We start from the raw sequence: 16,031 nt of genomic DNA on the forward strand, positions 1-16,031 counted from the left end.
AGTACTGCCCCTCCGACAGTGCGGCGCTCCCTCAGTACTGCCCCTCCGACAGTGCAGCGCTCCCTCAGTACTGCCCCTCCGACAGTGCGGCACTCCCTCAGTACTGCCCCTCCGACAGTGCAGCGCTCCCTCAGTGCTGCCCCTCAGTACTGACCCTCCGACAGTGCAGCGCTCCCTCAGTACTGCCCCTCCGACACTGCAGCGCTCCCTCAGTACTGCCCCTCCGACAGTGCAGAGCTCCCTCAGTACTGCCCCTCAGACGGTGCAGCGTTCCCTCAGTACTGCCCCTCAGACAGTGCGGCGCTCCCTCAGTACTGACCCTCCAACAGTGCAGCGCTCCCTCAGTACTGCCCCTCCGACAGTGCAGCGCTCCCTCAGTACTGCCCCTCTGACAGTGCAGCGCTCCCTCAGTACTGCCACTCCGACAGTGCAGCGTTCCCTCAGTACTGCCCCCCCGACAGTGCAGCGCTCCCTCAGTACTGCCCCCCCGACAGTGCAGCGCTCCCTCAGTACTGCCCCTCCGACAGTGCAGCGCTCCCTCAGTACTGCTCCTCCGACAGTGCAGCGCTCCCTCAGTACTGCCCCTCCGACAGTGCAGCGCTCCCTCAGTACTGACCCTCCGACAGTGCAGCACTCCCTCAGTACTGACCCTCCGACAGTGCAGCGTTCCCTCAGTACTGCCCCTCCAACAGTGCAGCGCTCCCTCAGTACTGACCCTCCGACAGTGCAGCGCTCCCTCAGTACTGCCCCTCCGACAGTGCAGCACTCCCTCAGTACTGCCCCTCCGACAGTGCAGCGCTCCCTCAGTACTGACCCTCCGACAGTGCAGCACTCCCTCAGTACTGACCCTCCGACAGTGCAGCGCTCCCTCAGTACTGCCCCTCCAACAGTGCAGCGCTCCTTCAGTACCGCCCCCCGACAGTGCTGCACTCCCTCAGTACTGCCCCTCCAACAGTGCAGCGCTCCCTCAGTACCGCCCCCCGACAGTGCAGCGCTCCCTCAGTACCGCCCCCCGACAGTGCAGCGCTCCCTCAGTACCGCCCCCCGACAGTGCAGCGCTCCCTCAGTACCGCCCCCCGACAGTGCAGCGCTCCCTCAGTACCGCCCCCCGACAGTGCAGCGCTCCCTCAGTACCGCCCCCCGACAGTGCAGCCCTCCCTCAGTACTGGCACCGGAGAATGTCAGCCTAGATTACGTGATCATGTGTCTGGTCTGGGTCTCGAACCCACAACCTTCTGACTCAGAATTCTACCGACTGAGACAAAGTGAGCAGAAAGCAAACTGAAAGAATCGGGAGAGCGGGGACTGACCGAGAGAGAGGGCGAGTGAGAAATATGAACGGGGTAGGAGGCCCTGCTTCCCTTGTTACCCTTCTCAGAAACATTTGCCTCCGTCAAATTGCAACAAAATTTGCAATCGTACTCTGGAACGAAAGTTCGGAAATTCCAAACATGTTCATACCATTGCTCACGCAGCCTGCCCTATCATCCTGCAGCATCTGCAAAACAAACCTTGGTTTCAAAGGTCCACATTGTTTACAGGTGAACAGGACCTATCTGTTGTTGTTCAAAAGGGATTGAACTATCTGGAAAAACAGATCTAATGGCATTAATATTTAAAAGAGTTTTGGGATGTCTGGGCAAAGGTGACGTTTGCTCAGTGAAAAACAGAAACATAATGAGGAGACACCGAAACGGAATGTGAACAATGTTTCCTTAACTAAGGAATATGTATGAGAGGACAGACAGGGCCCTCGGTTCCACGTCTCATCCCGAAAGATAGTGCCTCTGACAGTGCAGCGCCCCCTCAGTACTGCCCCTCCGACAGTGCGGCGCTCCCTCAGTACTGCCCCTCCGACAGTGCAGCGCTCCCTCAGTACTGCCCCTCCAACGGTGCAGCGCTCCCTCAGTACTGACCTCTCCGACAGTGCAGCGCTCCCTCATTACTGCCCCTCCAACAGTGCAGCGCTCCCTCAGTACTGCCCCTCCGACAGTGCAGTGCTCCCTCAATACTGCCCCTATGACAGTGCAGTGCTCCTTCAGTACAGCCCTTCCGACAGTGCAGCACTCCCTCAGTACTCCCCCTCCGACAGAGCGGCGCTCCATCAGTACTGCCCCTCCGACAGTGCAGTGCTCCCTCAGTACAGCCCTTCCGACAGTTCAGCGCTCCTCAGTACTGCCCCTCCAACAGTGCAGCGGAGCTCCCTCAGTACTGACCCTCCGACAGTGCGGCACTCCCTCAGTACTGTCCCTCTGACAGTGCGGCACGCCCTCAGTCCTGGCCCTCCGACAGTGCAATTCTCCCTCAGTGCTGCCCTCTCTGACAGTGCGGCGCTCCCTCAGTACTGACCCTCCGACAGTGCGGCACTCCCTCAATACTGTCCCTCTGACAGTGCGGCACTCCCTCAGTACTGTCCCTCCGACAGTGCAGTTCTCCCTCAGTGCTGCCCTCTCCGACAGTGCGGCACTCCCTCAGTACTGTCCCTCTGACAGTGCGGCACTCCCTCAGTACTGCCCCTCCGACAGTGCAACGCTCCCTCAGTACTGCCCCTCTGACAGTGCGGCACTCCCTCAGTACTGCCCCTCCGACAATGCAGCGCTCCCTCAGAACTGACCCTCCGACAGTGCGGCACTCCCTCAGTACTGCCCCTCCGACAGTGCAGCACTCCCTCAGTACTGACCCTCCGACAGTGCGGCACTCCCTCAGTACTGCCCCTCCGACAGTGCAGCACTCCGTCAGTACTGACCCTCCGACAGTGCAGATCTCCCTCAGTACTGCCCCTCTCACAGTGCAGCGCTCCCTCAGTACTGCTCCTCCGACAGTGCAGCGCTCCCTCAGTACTGCCCCTCCAACAGTGCAGCGCTCCCTCAGAACTGCCCCTCTGACAGTGCAGCGCTCCCTCAGTACTGCCCCTCCGACAGTGCGGCACTCCCTCAGTACTGACCCTCTGACAGTGCGGCACTCCCTCAGTACTGACTAGATTATGTGCTAATGTCCCTACAATCTTCACATGCGAGTGTGCTACCAACTGAGCCGCCGCTGACACCATCAAACGTACTGGGTGTGGGGATTTCGGATCACTGGAGGAGGTTACAGAGATATGATACCCGAATGTTTGAAATATTGGGGCTGTGCACCACCTCTCCCCACATACTGAAAAATAGGGAACGTGAAAGGTCAGGTTGCCAGGGAAGGTGATTCATGCAGTGCACCGCAGTCGGATGAAGGTTGGATGAAAGAAAAAACGGACGGTTTCGGAACGGAACATGAATGTGCTCACCAGGGCTCTGCACACTACAGAAAGAGGTGCATTTTTATACAGCGCCATTAGCCTGAAACGCATAATCCAGGGCAGACCTTGACCTCTGCACTCCTCCAACTCTGGCCTCTCGCGCATCCCTGATTATAATCACTCCACCATTGGCGGCCGTGCCTTCAGCTGCCTGGGCCCTAAGCTCTGGAATTCCCTCCCTAAACCTCTCTGCCGCTCTACCTCTCCTCCGTTAAGCTGCTGCTTAAAACCTGCATCTTTGGCCGAGCTGTCCTAATATCTCCTTTATTGCAAGGGGTATGGAGTATAAAAGCAGGGAAGTTTTGATGCAACTTTACAGGGCGTTGGTGAGACCACACCTGGAGTACTGTGTACAGCTGTGGTCTCCATATTTAAGGAGGGATATACTTGCATTGGAGGCGGTGCAGAGAAGGTTCACCAGGTTGATTCCTGGGATGAAGGGGTTGTCTTATGAGGAAAGGTTGAGCAGGTTGGGCCTGTACTCATTGGAGTTTAGAAGAATGAAAGGTGATCTGCTTGAAACATATAAGATTCTGAGGGGGCTTGACAGGGTAGATGCTGAGAGGATGTTTCCCCTCGAGGGGGAATCTAGAACTGGGGGGCATAGTTTCAGAATAAGGGGTCGCCCATTTAAGACGGGGATGAGGAGGAATTTCTTCTCTCAGAGAGACGTGAATCTTTGGAATTCTCTACCCGAGAGCTGTGGAGGCGGAGTCACTGAATATATTCAAGGCGGAGATTGACAGACATTTGAACTACAGGGGGGTCAAGGGGTGTGGGGAGAGAGCGGGAAAGTGGTGTTGAGGCCAAGCTTGGATCTTATAGAATGGCGGAGCAGGCTCGAGGGGCCGAATGGCTGACTCCTGCTCCTAGTTCTTATGTGGCTCGGTGTCAAATTTTGCTTGATAATCGGTCCTGTGCAGCACCTTGGGGATGTATTACTACATCAAAGGCGCTATGTTGTTGTAAAAGGCAAATCTTTTTGCCGAGAGAAACAATTTGAAGCAAAAATTAAGGATTGGAAAGTGGCAAATGTGACACCCTGGTTCAAGAAAGGGTGTAAGGACAATCCTAGTAACTACAGGCCGGTCAGTTTAACATCAGTGGTGGGGAAAGTTTTAGAAACAATAATCAAGGAAAAATAATGGGCACTTGGAGAGGTTTAAGCTAATTAAGGATTTGTAAAAGGCAGATTGTGTTTGACTAATCTAATTTAATTTTTTGATGAAGTAACAGGGAGGATTGATGAAGGGAATGCAATGGATGTTGTCTACATGGGTTTTCGGAAAGTACCACATAGAAGGCTGGTTAACAAAATTGAGGCTCATGGAATAGGTGGGTCCATGGCAGCTTGGATAAGGAATTGGCTTAAGGGCAGAAAACAGCGAGTTGTGGTAAATGGCTGTTTTTCAGACTGGAGGATGGTAGACAGTGGTGATCCCCAAGGGTCAGTGCTGGGGTCACTGCTTTTTTTGATATATATAAATGATCTGGATATTGGTATACAGAGTAGAATTTCTAAATTTGCTGATGACACCAAACTTGGGAGTGTGGCAAACAGTGAGGATGATAGCAATCGACTGCAACAGGACATAGAAAGGGTAGCAGAATGGGCAGACAAGTGGCAGATGGAATTTAATACAGAGAAGTGTGAATTTTGGCACAAGGAACAGAGAGAGGCAATATACACTTAATGGCACAGTTTTAAAGAGTGTGCAGGGACAGAGGGACCTGGGAGTTAATATCAAATCAAATCAAATCAACTTTTATTGTCATTGTTAGTGCACAAGTGCCGTACAACGAAATGTAGGCTTGCGGCTCCTGAGAGTGTACATTTAGATTAAGACATTTAGACATTCGACATACATTTGGCTTGTAATACATTAACATAAACATAACCATAATAAAGTGCATTGGCAGATGTGCAGGCTTTAGAGTTTCTTTGTGGAGTTCAGTAGGATGACAGCCCTGGGAAAGAAGCTGTCCCTAAATCTGGTCGTACGGGTGCAAATGCATCTGTAGCGTCTCCCAGATGGCAGGAGGGCAAACAGACTGTGGCTGGGGTGGGTAGGGTCTTTGATGATGGACCGTGACCTCCATAAACAGCGTTTCTGGTATATGTGCTCTATGGTCGGTAGCCGGGTGCCGATAATGCGTTGGGCAGTTTTGACTACCCGCTGCAGGGCTTTCCGGTCATAATAGCTACAGCTGCCATACCACACTGTGATACAGTTTGTCAGGATGCTCTCTATTGTGCAGCGGTAAAAGTTAGAGAGGATCAGGGGTGACAGGTTACATCCCTTCAGCCTCCTTAGGAAATATAGGCGCTGCTGGGCCTTCTTCACCAGAGAGGAGGTATTGAGGGACCAGGAGAGGTCTTCCGTGCTGTGGACTCCGAGGAACTTAAAGCTGTCCACCCTTTCCACCACAGCCCCATTGATGTGGATGGGGGTGTGACTTCCGCTTTTAGACTTCCTGAAGTCCACAATGATTTCTTTGGTTTTCTTGATGTTAAGGGCCAGGTTGTTATCGGCGCACCACTTCACGAGATGCTGGACCTCCTCCCTGTAGGCTGACTCATCGTTGTTGGTGATCTGGCCTACTACTGTGGTATCATCCGCAAACTTGATGATGGTGTTGGAACCATGAACAGCCACACTGTCGTGGGTGAAGAGGGAGTAGAGGAGGGGGCTCAGCACACATCCTTGTGGGGCCCCCGTGTTCAGGTTCAGGGTCATAGGTCCCTGAAGGTGGCAGGACATATTGAGAGAGTGGTTAACAAAGCATATGGGATCTTGGGCTTCATAAATAGAGGTATTGAGTACAAAAGTAGAGAAGTTATGCTGAACCTTTTGGGCAAGAGATACAGGGGGAATGTGAGGAAAAACTTTTTTATGCAGCGAGTGGTGAGGACCTGGAACTCGCTGCAGACGGAAGTGGTGGAAGCGGAGACACTCAATGTTTTCAAGGGGAGACTGGATAGGCACTTGAGGGAAATAAACTTGCAGGGCTACGGGGATAGAGCGGGGGAGTGGGACTGACTGGATTGCTCTACAGAGAGCCGGCTCAGGCTCGATGGGCCGAATGGCCTCCTTCAGTGCCGTTATCACTATGACTGTTAAGTCCAGTAATGCCGAGGATGAATCATATTGGAGTTCTGTTGCGTAGGACAAATCCTGTCTTCCAAATCATACTGCTTCTGCACATGGGGGATGTGTGTTAATGTGAGCAAATCATATGTGCCTGGAGCACGATATGGTATCTGGAGCTAGGTCACGGATCAGCCCTGATCTCATTGAATGCCAGAACAGGCTCGAGGGAGCGAAATGGCCTCCTGCTCCTGCTAAAATGGATAGTACTGGGGCAATTCAGACGAGGTATGAAGCTGGCTCCTGTGGAAAAAGGTCTGTTGAGATATTTTGAATTGCGAGGCAGTAACAACTGCTTGTATTTATACAGCGCTTTTAATGTAGTAAAACATCTCAAGGCGCTGCACAGGAGCGTTACCAAACAAAATTTGACACCGAACCACAGGAGATATTAGGAAAGGCGACCAAAAGCTTGGTGAAAGAGGTTGGGTTTTAAGGAGAGTCTTAAAGGAGGAAAAGAGAGGCGGAGAGGTTTAGGGGGGTAGTTCCAGAGCTGAGGGGCCCAGGCAGCTGAAGGCACGGCCGCCAATGGTGGAGCGATTAAAATCGGGGCTGCTCAAGAGGCCAGAATTAGAGGAGCGCAGAGATCTCCGAGGGTTGTCGGGCCGGAGGAGACAGGGGCGGTGGGGGGAGGCCACGGAGGGATTTGAAAACAAAGACGAGAATTTTAAAATTGAGGCGTTTCTTAACCGGGAGCCAATGTAGGTCAGCTGTAACTGCCGTCCCTTTGTCGTAACAGTGTTGGGTCATCTCGTGACTTTGCACCAAGGTTGTGAAATGTGCGTCGGTGGAGTGGCGATCTGGCATCCCTACGCTGCCTAATCAGCGGGGCTTATCTGTGCTGATACAGGCGCTGCGAGGCTGAGGCCTGATAGCATGCGATAGGGGTCTGCCTGCTCCCCTTTGTTGTTTCTGACACTGGTGTAAATTGGTCTGCGCGTTTGCACACAACCAAGTGTCAATATTTGATCAGCAGTTGTGGGGGGTCGAAGGTTTGCAAGGTAGCGAAGATCTGCCTGATCTGGTAGGCTCCAGTTGCAGATGCATAAACAAGGTCCACACTCTCCATTGTGTGTGTCTGCGCGCACTGGGAAAATGAGAAGACTCGTATTTAGATACCGCCTTTCACGACCCCATGGCAGCCCAAAGCCATTTATTGAGGTGTAGTCGTTGTTGTAAATGTAGCGAAATGCAGCAGCCAATTTGCACACAGCAAGATCCCACAAACAGCAGAGAGGCCAGATCATCTGTTTTTATTTTAGTGATGTTGGTTCAGGGATAAATATTAGTTCCAGGACACCAAGGTGAAGACCGCACCCCCCCCCACCCACCCACCGGTTCTTCTGCCAATAGTGACCGTGGGATCTTTTATGTCACACCTAAGAGGGCAAACGGGGAACTCGGTTTAACGTCTCATCCAACAGTGCAGTGCTCCCTCTCTACTGCCCCTTTAACAGTGCAGTGCTCCCTCAGTACTGCCCCCTCCGACAGTGCGGTGCTCCCTCAGTACTGCCCCTCCTACAGTCCGGCGCTCCCTCAGTACTGCCCCTCCGACAGTGCAGCGCTCCCTCAGTACTGCCCCTCCAACAGTGCAGCCCTCCCTCAGTACTGCCCCTCCCACAGTGCGGTGCTCCCTCAGTACTGCCCCTCCGACAGTGCGGCGCTCCCTCAGTACTGCCCCTCCTACAGTCCGGCGCTCCCTCAGTACTGCCCCTCCGACAGTGCAGCGCTCCCTCAGTACTGCCCCTCCCACAGTGCGGTGCTCCCTCAGTACTGCCCCTCCGACAGTGCGGCGCTCCCTCAGTACTGCCCCTCCTACAGTCCGGCGCTCCCTCAGTACTGCCCCTCCGACAGTGCAGCGCTCCCTCAGTACTGCCCCTCCAACAGTGCAGCGCTCCCTCAGTACTGCCCCTCCAACAGTGCAGCCCTCCCTCAGTACTGCCCCTCCCACAGTGCGGTGCTCCCTCAGTACTGCCCCTCCGACAGTGCAGCGCTCCCTCAGTACTGCCCCTCCGACAGTGCAGCCCTCCCTCAGTACTGCCCCTCCCACAGTGCGGTGCTCCCTCAGTACTGCCCCTCCGACAGTGCAGCACTCCCTCAGTACTGCCCCTCCGACAGTGCAGCGCTCCCTCAGTACTGCCCCTCCGACAGTGCAGCGCTCCCGCAGTACTGCCCCTCCAACAGTGCAGCGCTCCCTCAGTACTGCCCCTCCGACAGTGCAGCGCTCCCTCAGTACTGCCCCTCCGACAGTGCAGCGCTCCCTCAGTACTGCCCCTCCGACAGTGCAGCGCTCCCTCTGTACAGCCCCTCCGACAGTGCAGCCCTCCCTCAATACTGCCCCTCCGACAGTGAAGCGCTCCTCAGTACTGCCCCCCTACAGTCCAGCGCTCCCTCAGTACTGCCCCTCCTACAGTGCAGCGCTCCCTCAGTAGTGCCCGACAGTCCAGCGCTCCCTCAGTACTGCCCCTCCTACAGTCCAGCGCTACCTCAGTACTGCCCCTCCGACAGTGCGCCGCTCCCTCAGTACTGCTCCTCCGACAGTGCAGCGCTCCCTCAGTACTGCTCCTCCGACAGTGCAGCCCTCCCTCAGTACTGCTCCTCCGACAGTGCAGCCCTCCCTCAGTACTGCTCCTCCGACAGTGCAGCCCTCCCTCAGTACTGCCCCTCTGACAGTGCAGCCCTCCCTCAGTACTGCCCCCTCTCAATTTTCAATTCAAGGCGTTGCTTAACCAGGTGCCAATGTAGGTCAGCGAGCACCGCGGTGATAGGTGAATGGGACTTGGTGCGAGTTAGGACACGGGCATTAGAGTTTTGGATGAGCTGAAGTTTACGGAGGGTGGGAGAGCGGCCCGGAATGTGTTGAGAATAGTCGGAGGCTGGAGAGGTAACAAAGGCACGGACAAGGGTTTCAGCAGCAGATGAGCGGAGGCGGGGGCGGAGGCGAAGACAGACGATGTTATGGACACCCAACACTACACATGAGGATAGAGCAAAAACTTGTCGTCTTCACTCAGAGGGTCGTGAATCTTTGGAATTCTCTAGCCCAGAGGGATATATGGAGTATATTCAAGACAGAGATCAACAGATTTTTGGATATTAAGGGAATCAAGGGATACGGGGATAGATCAGGCAGGTGGAGATGAGGTAGAAGATCAGCCATGATCTTATTGAATGGCGGAGCAGGCTCGAGGGACCAAACGGCCGACTCCTGCTCCTAATTATGATGTTCTACGAGTGGTTAGGATTTGGAACACACTGCCTACAGATTCAATAGCAGCCTTCTAAAGGGAATTGCATAAATACTCAAGGAGAAAAAACTGTAGGGAAAGAGCGGCGGGGTGGGGGGGATGCACTGGGACTGATTGGATTGCTCTTCGAAAGAGCTGGCGCCGACTGGATGGGTTGAATGGTCTCCTTCTGTGCTGTATTATTCTATCATCTTACCTCTAGGACCAGCCTGGGTGGCAGCCAGCAAGGTCAATGGGGCTACACCGAAGAGCTTGCGTGAGTCGAGGCGAGTGGCTTCCTCTTTCACCACTTAGTTGGCTGAATTAAATCTCTGTCCGAGGGGTGGATGGAGGGCAAACCGAGAGACGAGCGCCATGCTTCCTGGTGATGTTATCCGAGAGGTGGCAAAGAAACGCTGAAGAGGAAGAGAGGAACCAAAGATGTATCCCTCGGTTCAATGGGGTGACAGATAGGGGGTGGCACCATGACACTGAGCAGTTCTGCGGGGGAGGGCAGATGTTTGAGGGTGGACCAGGGCTTGGAGAGGGTGAGCGATGGTGGCTGACATACTGGCACAGTTGGTAGCACTCTCTCTCTCGCCTCGGAATCAGAAGGTCGTGGGTTCATGCCCCCACTCCAGAGACTTGAGCACACAGGCCCAGGCTGAGACTCCCCGGTTGCCAGTAACTGAGGGAGTGCCACACTGTCGGCGGGGCAGTACTGAAGGAGCGCTGCACTGTCGGAGGGGCACTACTGAGGGAGCGCCGCACTGTCGGAGGGGCACTACTGAGGGAACGGCGCACTGCCGGAGGGGCAGTACTGAGGGAACGGCGCACTGCCGGAGGGGCAGTACTGAGGGAGCGCCGCACTGCCGGAGGGGCAGTACTGAGGGAACGGCGCACTGCCGGAGGGGCAGTACTGAGGGAGCGCCGCACTGTCGGAGGGGCACTACTGAGGGAACGGCGCACTGCCGGAGGGGCAGTACTGAGGGAACGGCGCACTGTCGGAGGGGCACTACTGAGGGAGCGCCGCACTGTCGGCGGGGCAGTACTGAAGGAGCGCTGCACTGTCGGAGGGGCACTACTGAGGGAGCGCCGCACTGTCAGAGGGGCACTACTGAGGGAGCGCCGCACTGTCGGAGGGGCACTACTGAGGGAACGGCGCACTGCCGGAGGGGCAGTACTGAGGGAACGCCGCACTGCCGGAGGGGCAGTACGCAGGGAGCGCCGCACTGTCGGAGGGGCAGTACTGAGGGAGCGCCGCACTGTCGGAGGGGCAGTACTAAGGGAGCGCCGCACTGCGGGAGTTGCCATCTTTCGGGATATGTTAAACCAAGGCCCCCCTCTGCCCTCTTGGGAGGTAGTAAAAGATCCCACGGTCACTATTGGAAGAAAAACAGGAGGGAGTTCTCCCCGGTGGCCAATATTTATCCCTCAACCCAACATCACTTTAAAAAAAAAAGGATCTGGTCATTTATCTCAGTGCTGTTTGTGGGACCTTGCTGTGCGCAAATCTTCTGCTGTGTTTCCTACATTACAACACTTCAAAAAGTACTTATTGGCTGTGAAGCGCTGTGGGACGTCCAGAGTTTGTTAAAAGAAACCACCGAGGCCGCAGCACTCGCAACCCGACCTAGTCAGTCAGGCCCCTACCTCACGACCCAATCATTCTCGTGCTAAAAGCAACAGCAATAAGGAGAACAGAGCAAGATATCGTAAAGGGAAATGCTGTGCGTGTGTAGGGGTGCGCAGGAAATTCAACTCAACCTGTTGTCCAGTATTCATTTTATTTTTGGAGTTGTATGTAGAAAAAACATCAGGGCACATGGTTAGTATCGGTCCAGCAATGCCTCAGTTTTAAATCTCTCCAACCTAGTGTTCAAATCCCTCCGTGACCTTCGCTCCTTTTCTTCCGGCCCATCTCTGCAACTTCCTCCAGTCCTACCGCTCCCCCCTCCCCCGTGATCTCCGCGCTCCTCCCATTCTGGCCTCTTGCGAATCCCCGCTCTCCATCACCCCCCCCCCCCCACGCTCCACTGTCGGCGGCCGTGCCTTCAGCCGCCTCGGCCCCTAAAGCTCTGGAGTTCCCTCCCCCCTAAGACGCTCCTTAAAAACCTACCTCTTTGACTGAGCTTTTGGATGCCGTCTTTGGCTTGGCATCACATTTTTTCGTCGTCTGATTTATGCCGTTGTGCTACCTTGAAGATTCTGTGCAAACGTCAAGTCGCTGCCTCGCAGCGGAAGCCCATGGGAACAAAAGCCCGAAAAAGAAATTGGGCTTCAGACTCCCGTCAGATTGTTGCAGTGATGCAAATTAGTGTTACCGCCATTTCATATTGATTCAATTCATTCATTCATTCGTGCTCCCACTATTTCATATTCATTTATTCACCCGTTCATCCATTCAATTCAATCGTTTGTCAGTGCTACCTCTGTATTGATTTATCATTACAACCTCCATCATTCATTCGTTCATGCATTCATAAAAGGTCTCTGTGTTGCACTTGGCTGTTGCATTGGCAACTTATCTTTTTTGTGCTTGCATACCCTTGAAAGTAATATTGTAAACTTGATTCTTGATGAAGAGAATGGGAAGGGGGTGGGCGAGGGAGGGAAATCATTGGAACGATTTCACCTCTCCCCCCGCACCCGCCGCATTCCCCACACCCCCTTCCCCCCACCCACCCCCCGCAGAAAGAAGCTCTTCACATTTCCGACACCCGCTTCTGCAAGCCCTCCAGCTCGGATAGGATGTCCCTGGGCAGGTCCTCGTTGACCTGGACAGTCAAGTACTTCCGGATCTCACCCGCCTCCCGCTCCCAGAAGGCCTTGGGCAAAGAGAAGAGCTCCTGGGCCCGGACGTCCCCCAGGCCGCTGAGGTTCAGGGCCCCCTGGGCCGGCACGTAGCCCACCGGCGTCTCCACGGCGCTCGGCTCCCCGTCCACCCGCCGGCAGATCCAGTCCAGCACCCGGCAGTTCTCCCCGAAGCCCGGCCACAGGTAGGCGCCGTCCTCTCCCTTGCGAAACCAGTTGACGTGGAAGATCTTGGGCAGCCGGGCGGCGCCCCCCGCTAGCCGCTCCTCCATGCTCAGCCAGTGCTGCAGGTAGCTGCCGAAGTTGTAGCCAAAGAAGGGCCGCATGGCGAAGGGGTCGTGCATTATGACCTTGCCTGCGGGGGAGGGGTGGGGGGAGAAAAGGGAGAGGAAGAGGTTAAAAGGTTGTCTCACTCATTGGTTCATGAAAAGCAACAATGAGAAATACACCACCCACTTGCATTGATACAGCGCCTTCGCAGGCACACTCCTAAACGTAGAGCGCTTCAGACCGCTTATCGCTATCGCTGCTCCTGGTCAAACGTCCTGAAACGGCCAGCTAAAGCGCGAGACAAGCCATTCCGTTACGTATGAGAGGGACCGACAGAAGCATCGGATTGGACTAGTGTCGTGAACAACAGCAACCTGCCTTTATGGGCGCACTCCTGAACACAGGGCACTTCAGACCACTTAACTACAACGGACAGCGAAAGCAAGAGACAAGCTTTTTCCATCATGTTTGGGAGGGATCGACAGAAGCATCGGATTGGACCAGTGTCCTGAACAACCACTTGCATTTATAAAGTGCCTTTAACAGAGTACAAATGTCCCCAAGGAGGCTCCCAGCAGAATTGTTAACTGTGAGGTGGGAGCCCGGAGAGGAGACCGGAAACACGGTCACCCCCGAGTCAGAAGGTTGTGGATTCGAGCCCCATAATCCAAGGCCGACACCCACCCCGGCAACCAGTAACCGAGGGAGCACCGCACTGTCGGAGGTTGAGTACTGAGGGAGCGCCGCACTGTCGGAGGTTGAGTACTGAGGGAGCGGCGCACTGTCGGAGGTTGGCTACTGAGGGAGCGGCGCACTGTCGGAGGGACAGTACCAAGGGAGTGGCGCACTGTCGGAGGGGCAGTACCGAGGGAGCACTGCACTGTCGGAGGTGGGACGTAAAAGATCCCACGGCCACTATTGGAAGAGGAGCAGCGGGGAGTTCTGGGCCAATATGTATCCCTCAACGCAACATCACAAAAATAAACAGATGATCTGGTCACTTATCACGTCGTTCTTTCTGGGATCTTGCTGTGCGCAAATTGCCGCGTTCCCTACACTGGAACAGTGACCAATGTTCCCTTTAACCTGCGCGGCGCTCAAGGGATCCCGCGCAGCCGGCTTTTCAATGCAAAAACTGCGCACCGAACATCGGTGACCGCATTTCAAAACAAAAAAAAAAGTACGTCATTGACCAGGAAGATCCCGGGACATCCCGAGGTCGTGAAAGGCACTGCAGGAACGGGAATTCTTTCACGCGCGCGTTATATCGAATAAAGCCGATAAACCGCGAAGGTAGGTAGAACACGCACCTTTGTGTTCAGCAGCTGCCGTCGACTCCGATCTCATCGCTGATCCTATAAACACCCCATGACGCCAATTGAACGACTCGTAAATAAGAGGAACGCCTGGCCGGGGAGGAGGGGGAAAAACAAATCGATTAGTCAATACCGTGAAACCTGTAAACGGCAAACACCACAGGGACTGGCATCGGCCGGTCCTTCATTTGTAGGTGTCCCTTATTTTTTTACCCAACGAATTATCATTCAGAATTTTACAGAGCGCACAGTCCCCAGCTTCCATAGCAGCAACAACAACTTGTATTTATATAGCACCTTTAATGTCCCAAGGCGCTTCACAGGAGTATTTTAAGACAAAAAATTTGACACCGAGCCACATAAGGAGAAATTAGGGCAGGTGACCAAAAGCTTGGCCAAAGAGGTAGGTTTTAAGGAGCGTCTTAAAGGAGAAGATGGCTGCCGTCCTTGCGGGCTCTGTGCGTACCAGGCAGCCAAGTGTCCTTTGCTGATTGGTGCGCTCGGCTCGTTAAGAAAAAAGCATTTCACTGACTGGATTACACTTGTTGTATTCGGTTATGTGACAAATAAAAATTGAATTGAATTGAAAGAGAGATAGAGAGTCGGAGAGGTTTAGGCAGGGAATTCCAGAGCTTAGGGCCCAGGCAACAGAAGGCACGGCCACCAAGGGTTGCACGATTACAATCAGGGATGCTCAAGAGGGCAGAATTAGAGGAGCGCAGATATCTCGGGGGGTTGTGGAGCTGAAGGAGATTACAGAGATAGGGAGGGGCGAGGCCATGGAGGGATTTGAAAATGAGGAGGAGACCGTAGCGGCAGAGAGAGAGAGAGCGCGCGCGCCCTGTCCTGTCAGCCATTTAGGACTGAGATGAGGAGGAATTTCTTCACCCAGAGAGTGGTGAACCTGTGGAATTCTCTACCACAGAAGGCAGTTGAGGCCAATTCATTAAATATATTCAAGAAGGAGTTGGATATAGTTCGTAAGGCTAATGGGATCAAGGGATATGGGGAGAAAGCAGGGACAGGGTACTGAATTTGGATGATCAGCCATGATCTCATTGAATGGCGGAGCAGGCTCGAGGGGCCGAATGGCCTACTCCTGCTCCTATCTTCTATGTTTCTATGTTATTCAGGACGGAGCCATCACTAGCGTTCAGTCCCAGAGATAGGACCCTGTCTCTGCCGCCGTGCATGCTGGGTAAAGAGCTTCCCCCATTCCACCCAAAGCCATTTCTGTTCAGACTCGGAAAAGGAGCTCTGTGCGTCGGAAGGCTGGCCGCTGTGTGCGATTCGCGAGCTCTCAGCGATTGCCAGAGCGCCTCCTGTATATTTTAACCACTCAGGGTCATTGTGGGGTGTCTCAATGAGTTCGTTTATACAGGTTTTTTTTTTTTTTTTAAATACACTGTACGTCAATTCATTCTCAGGGAGTGTGGCGTCGCTGGAAAGGCCCGCATTCAGTGGCGGTGGTGGTGGGCTGCCGCCTTCTCCAACCTGCTGCGTCGCTGGCTTTGAGTGACAACAACAACTTGTATTTATATAGCGCCTTTAACTTCGTAAAAGCGTCCCAAGGCACTTCACAGGAGCGATTATCAAACAAAATCAGACAGCGAGCCACATAAGGAGATATTTGGACAGGTGACCAAAAGCTTGGTTGAGAGGGGTTGGGTTTTAAAGGAGCGTCTTAAAGGAGAGAGAGAGGCGGAGAGGTTTAGGGAGGGAATTCCAGAGCATAGGGTCCAGACAGCTGAAGGCACGGCTGCCAATGGTGGAACAATGGAAATCGGGGATGGACAATCTGTCAGAATTAGAGGGGTGCCGATATCTCGGGGGGTGGTTGTGGGGTTGGAAGAGATTTTTTAATTTTTTTTATTCATTGATGGGATGTGAGCATCGCTGGCTAGGCCTGCATTTAGTGCCCATCCCTAATTGCCCTTGAGAAGATGGTGGTGAGCCGCCTTCT

General features: G+C 54.1%; 1 protein-coding gene across 1 annotated transcript in view; it reads right to left on the reverse strand.

Moving 5' to 3' along the window:
• Window positions 1-12,354: 12,354 nt before the first annotated feature.
• Window positions 12,355-16,031, reverse strand: part of LOC147118318 (phosphoenolpyruvate carboxykinase [GTP], mitochondrial-like) — a 60,292-nt gene continuing 56,615 nt past the window's right edge. The window contains exons 9-10 of the mRNA XM_085984378.1: window positions 14,063-14,158; window positions 12,355-12,837 (exon numbers count right to left, since the gene is read on the reverse strand). Coding sequence (XP_085840504.1) covers window positions 12,374-12,837; window positions 14,063-14,158 — 560 coding nt within the window. The 3' untranslated portion in view covers window positions 12,355-12,373. The remainder of the gene's footprint in view (window positions 12,838-14,062; window positions 14,159-16,031) is intronic.

The sequence above is a fragment of the Somniosus microcephalus genome, chromosome 4, assembly GCF_052327205.1.
Source record: "Somniosus microcephalus isolate GS21.2 chromosome 4, FLI_Smic_1.0, whole genome shotgun sequence".
Taxonomy (NCBI): domain Eukaryota; kingdom Metazoa; phylum Chordata; class Chondrichthyes; order Squaliformes; family Somniosidae; genus Somniosus; species Somniosus microcephalus.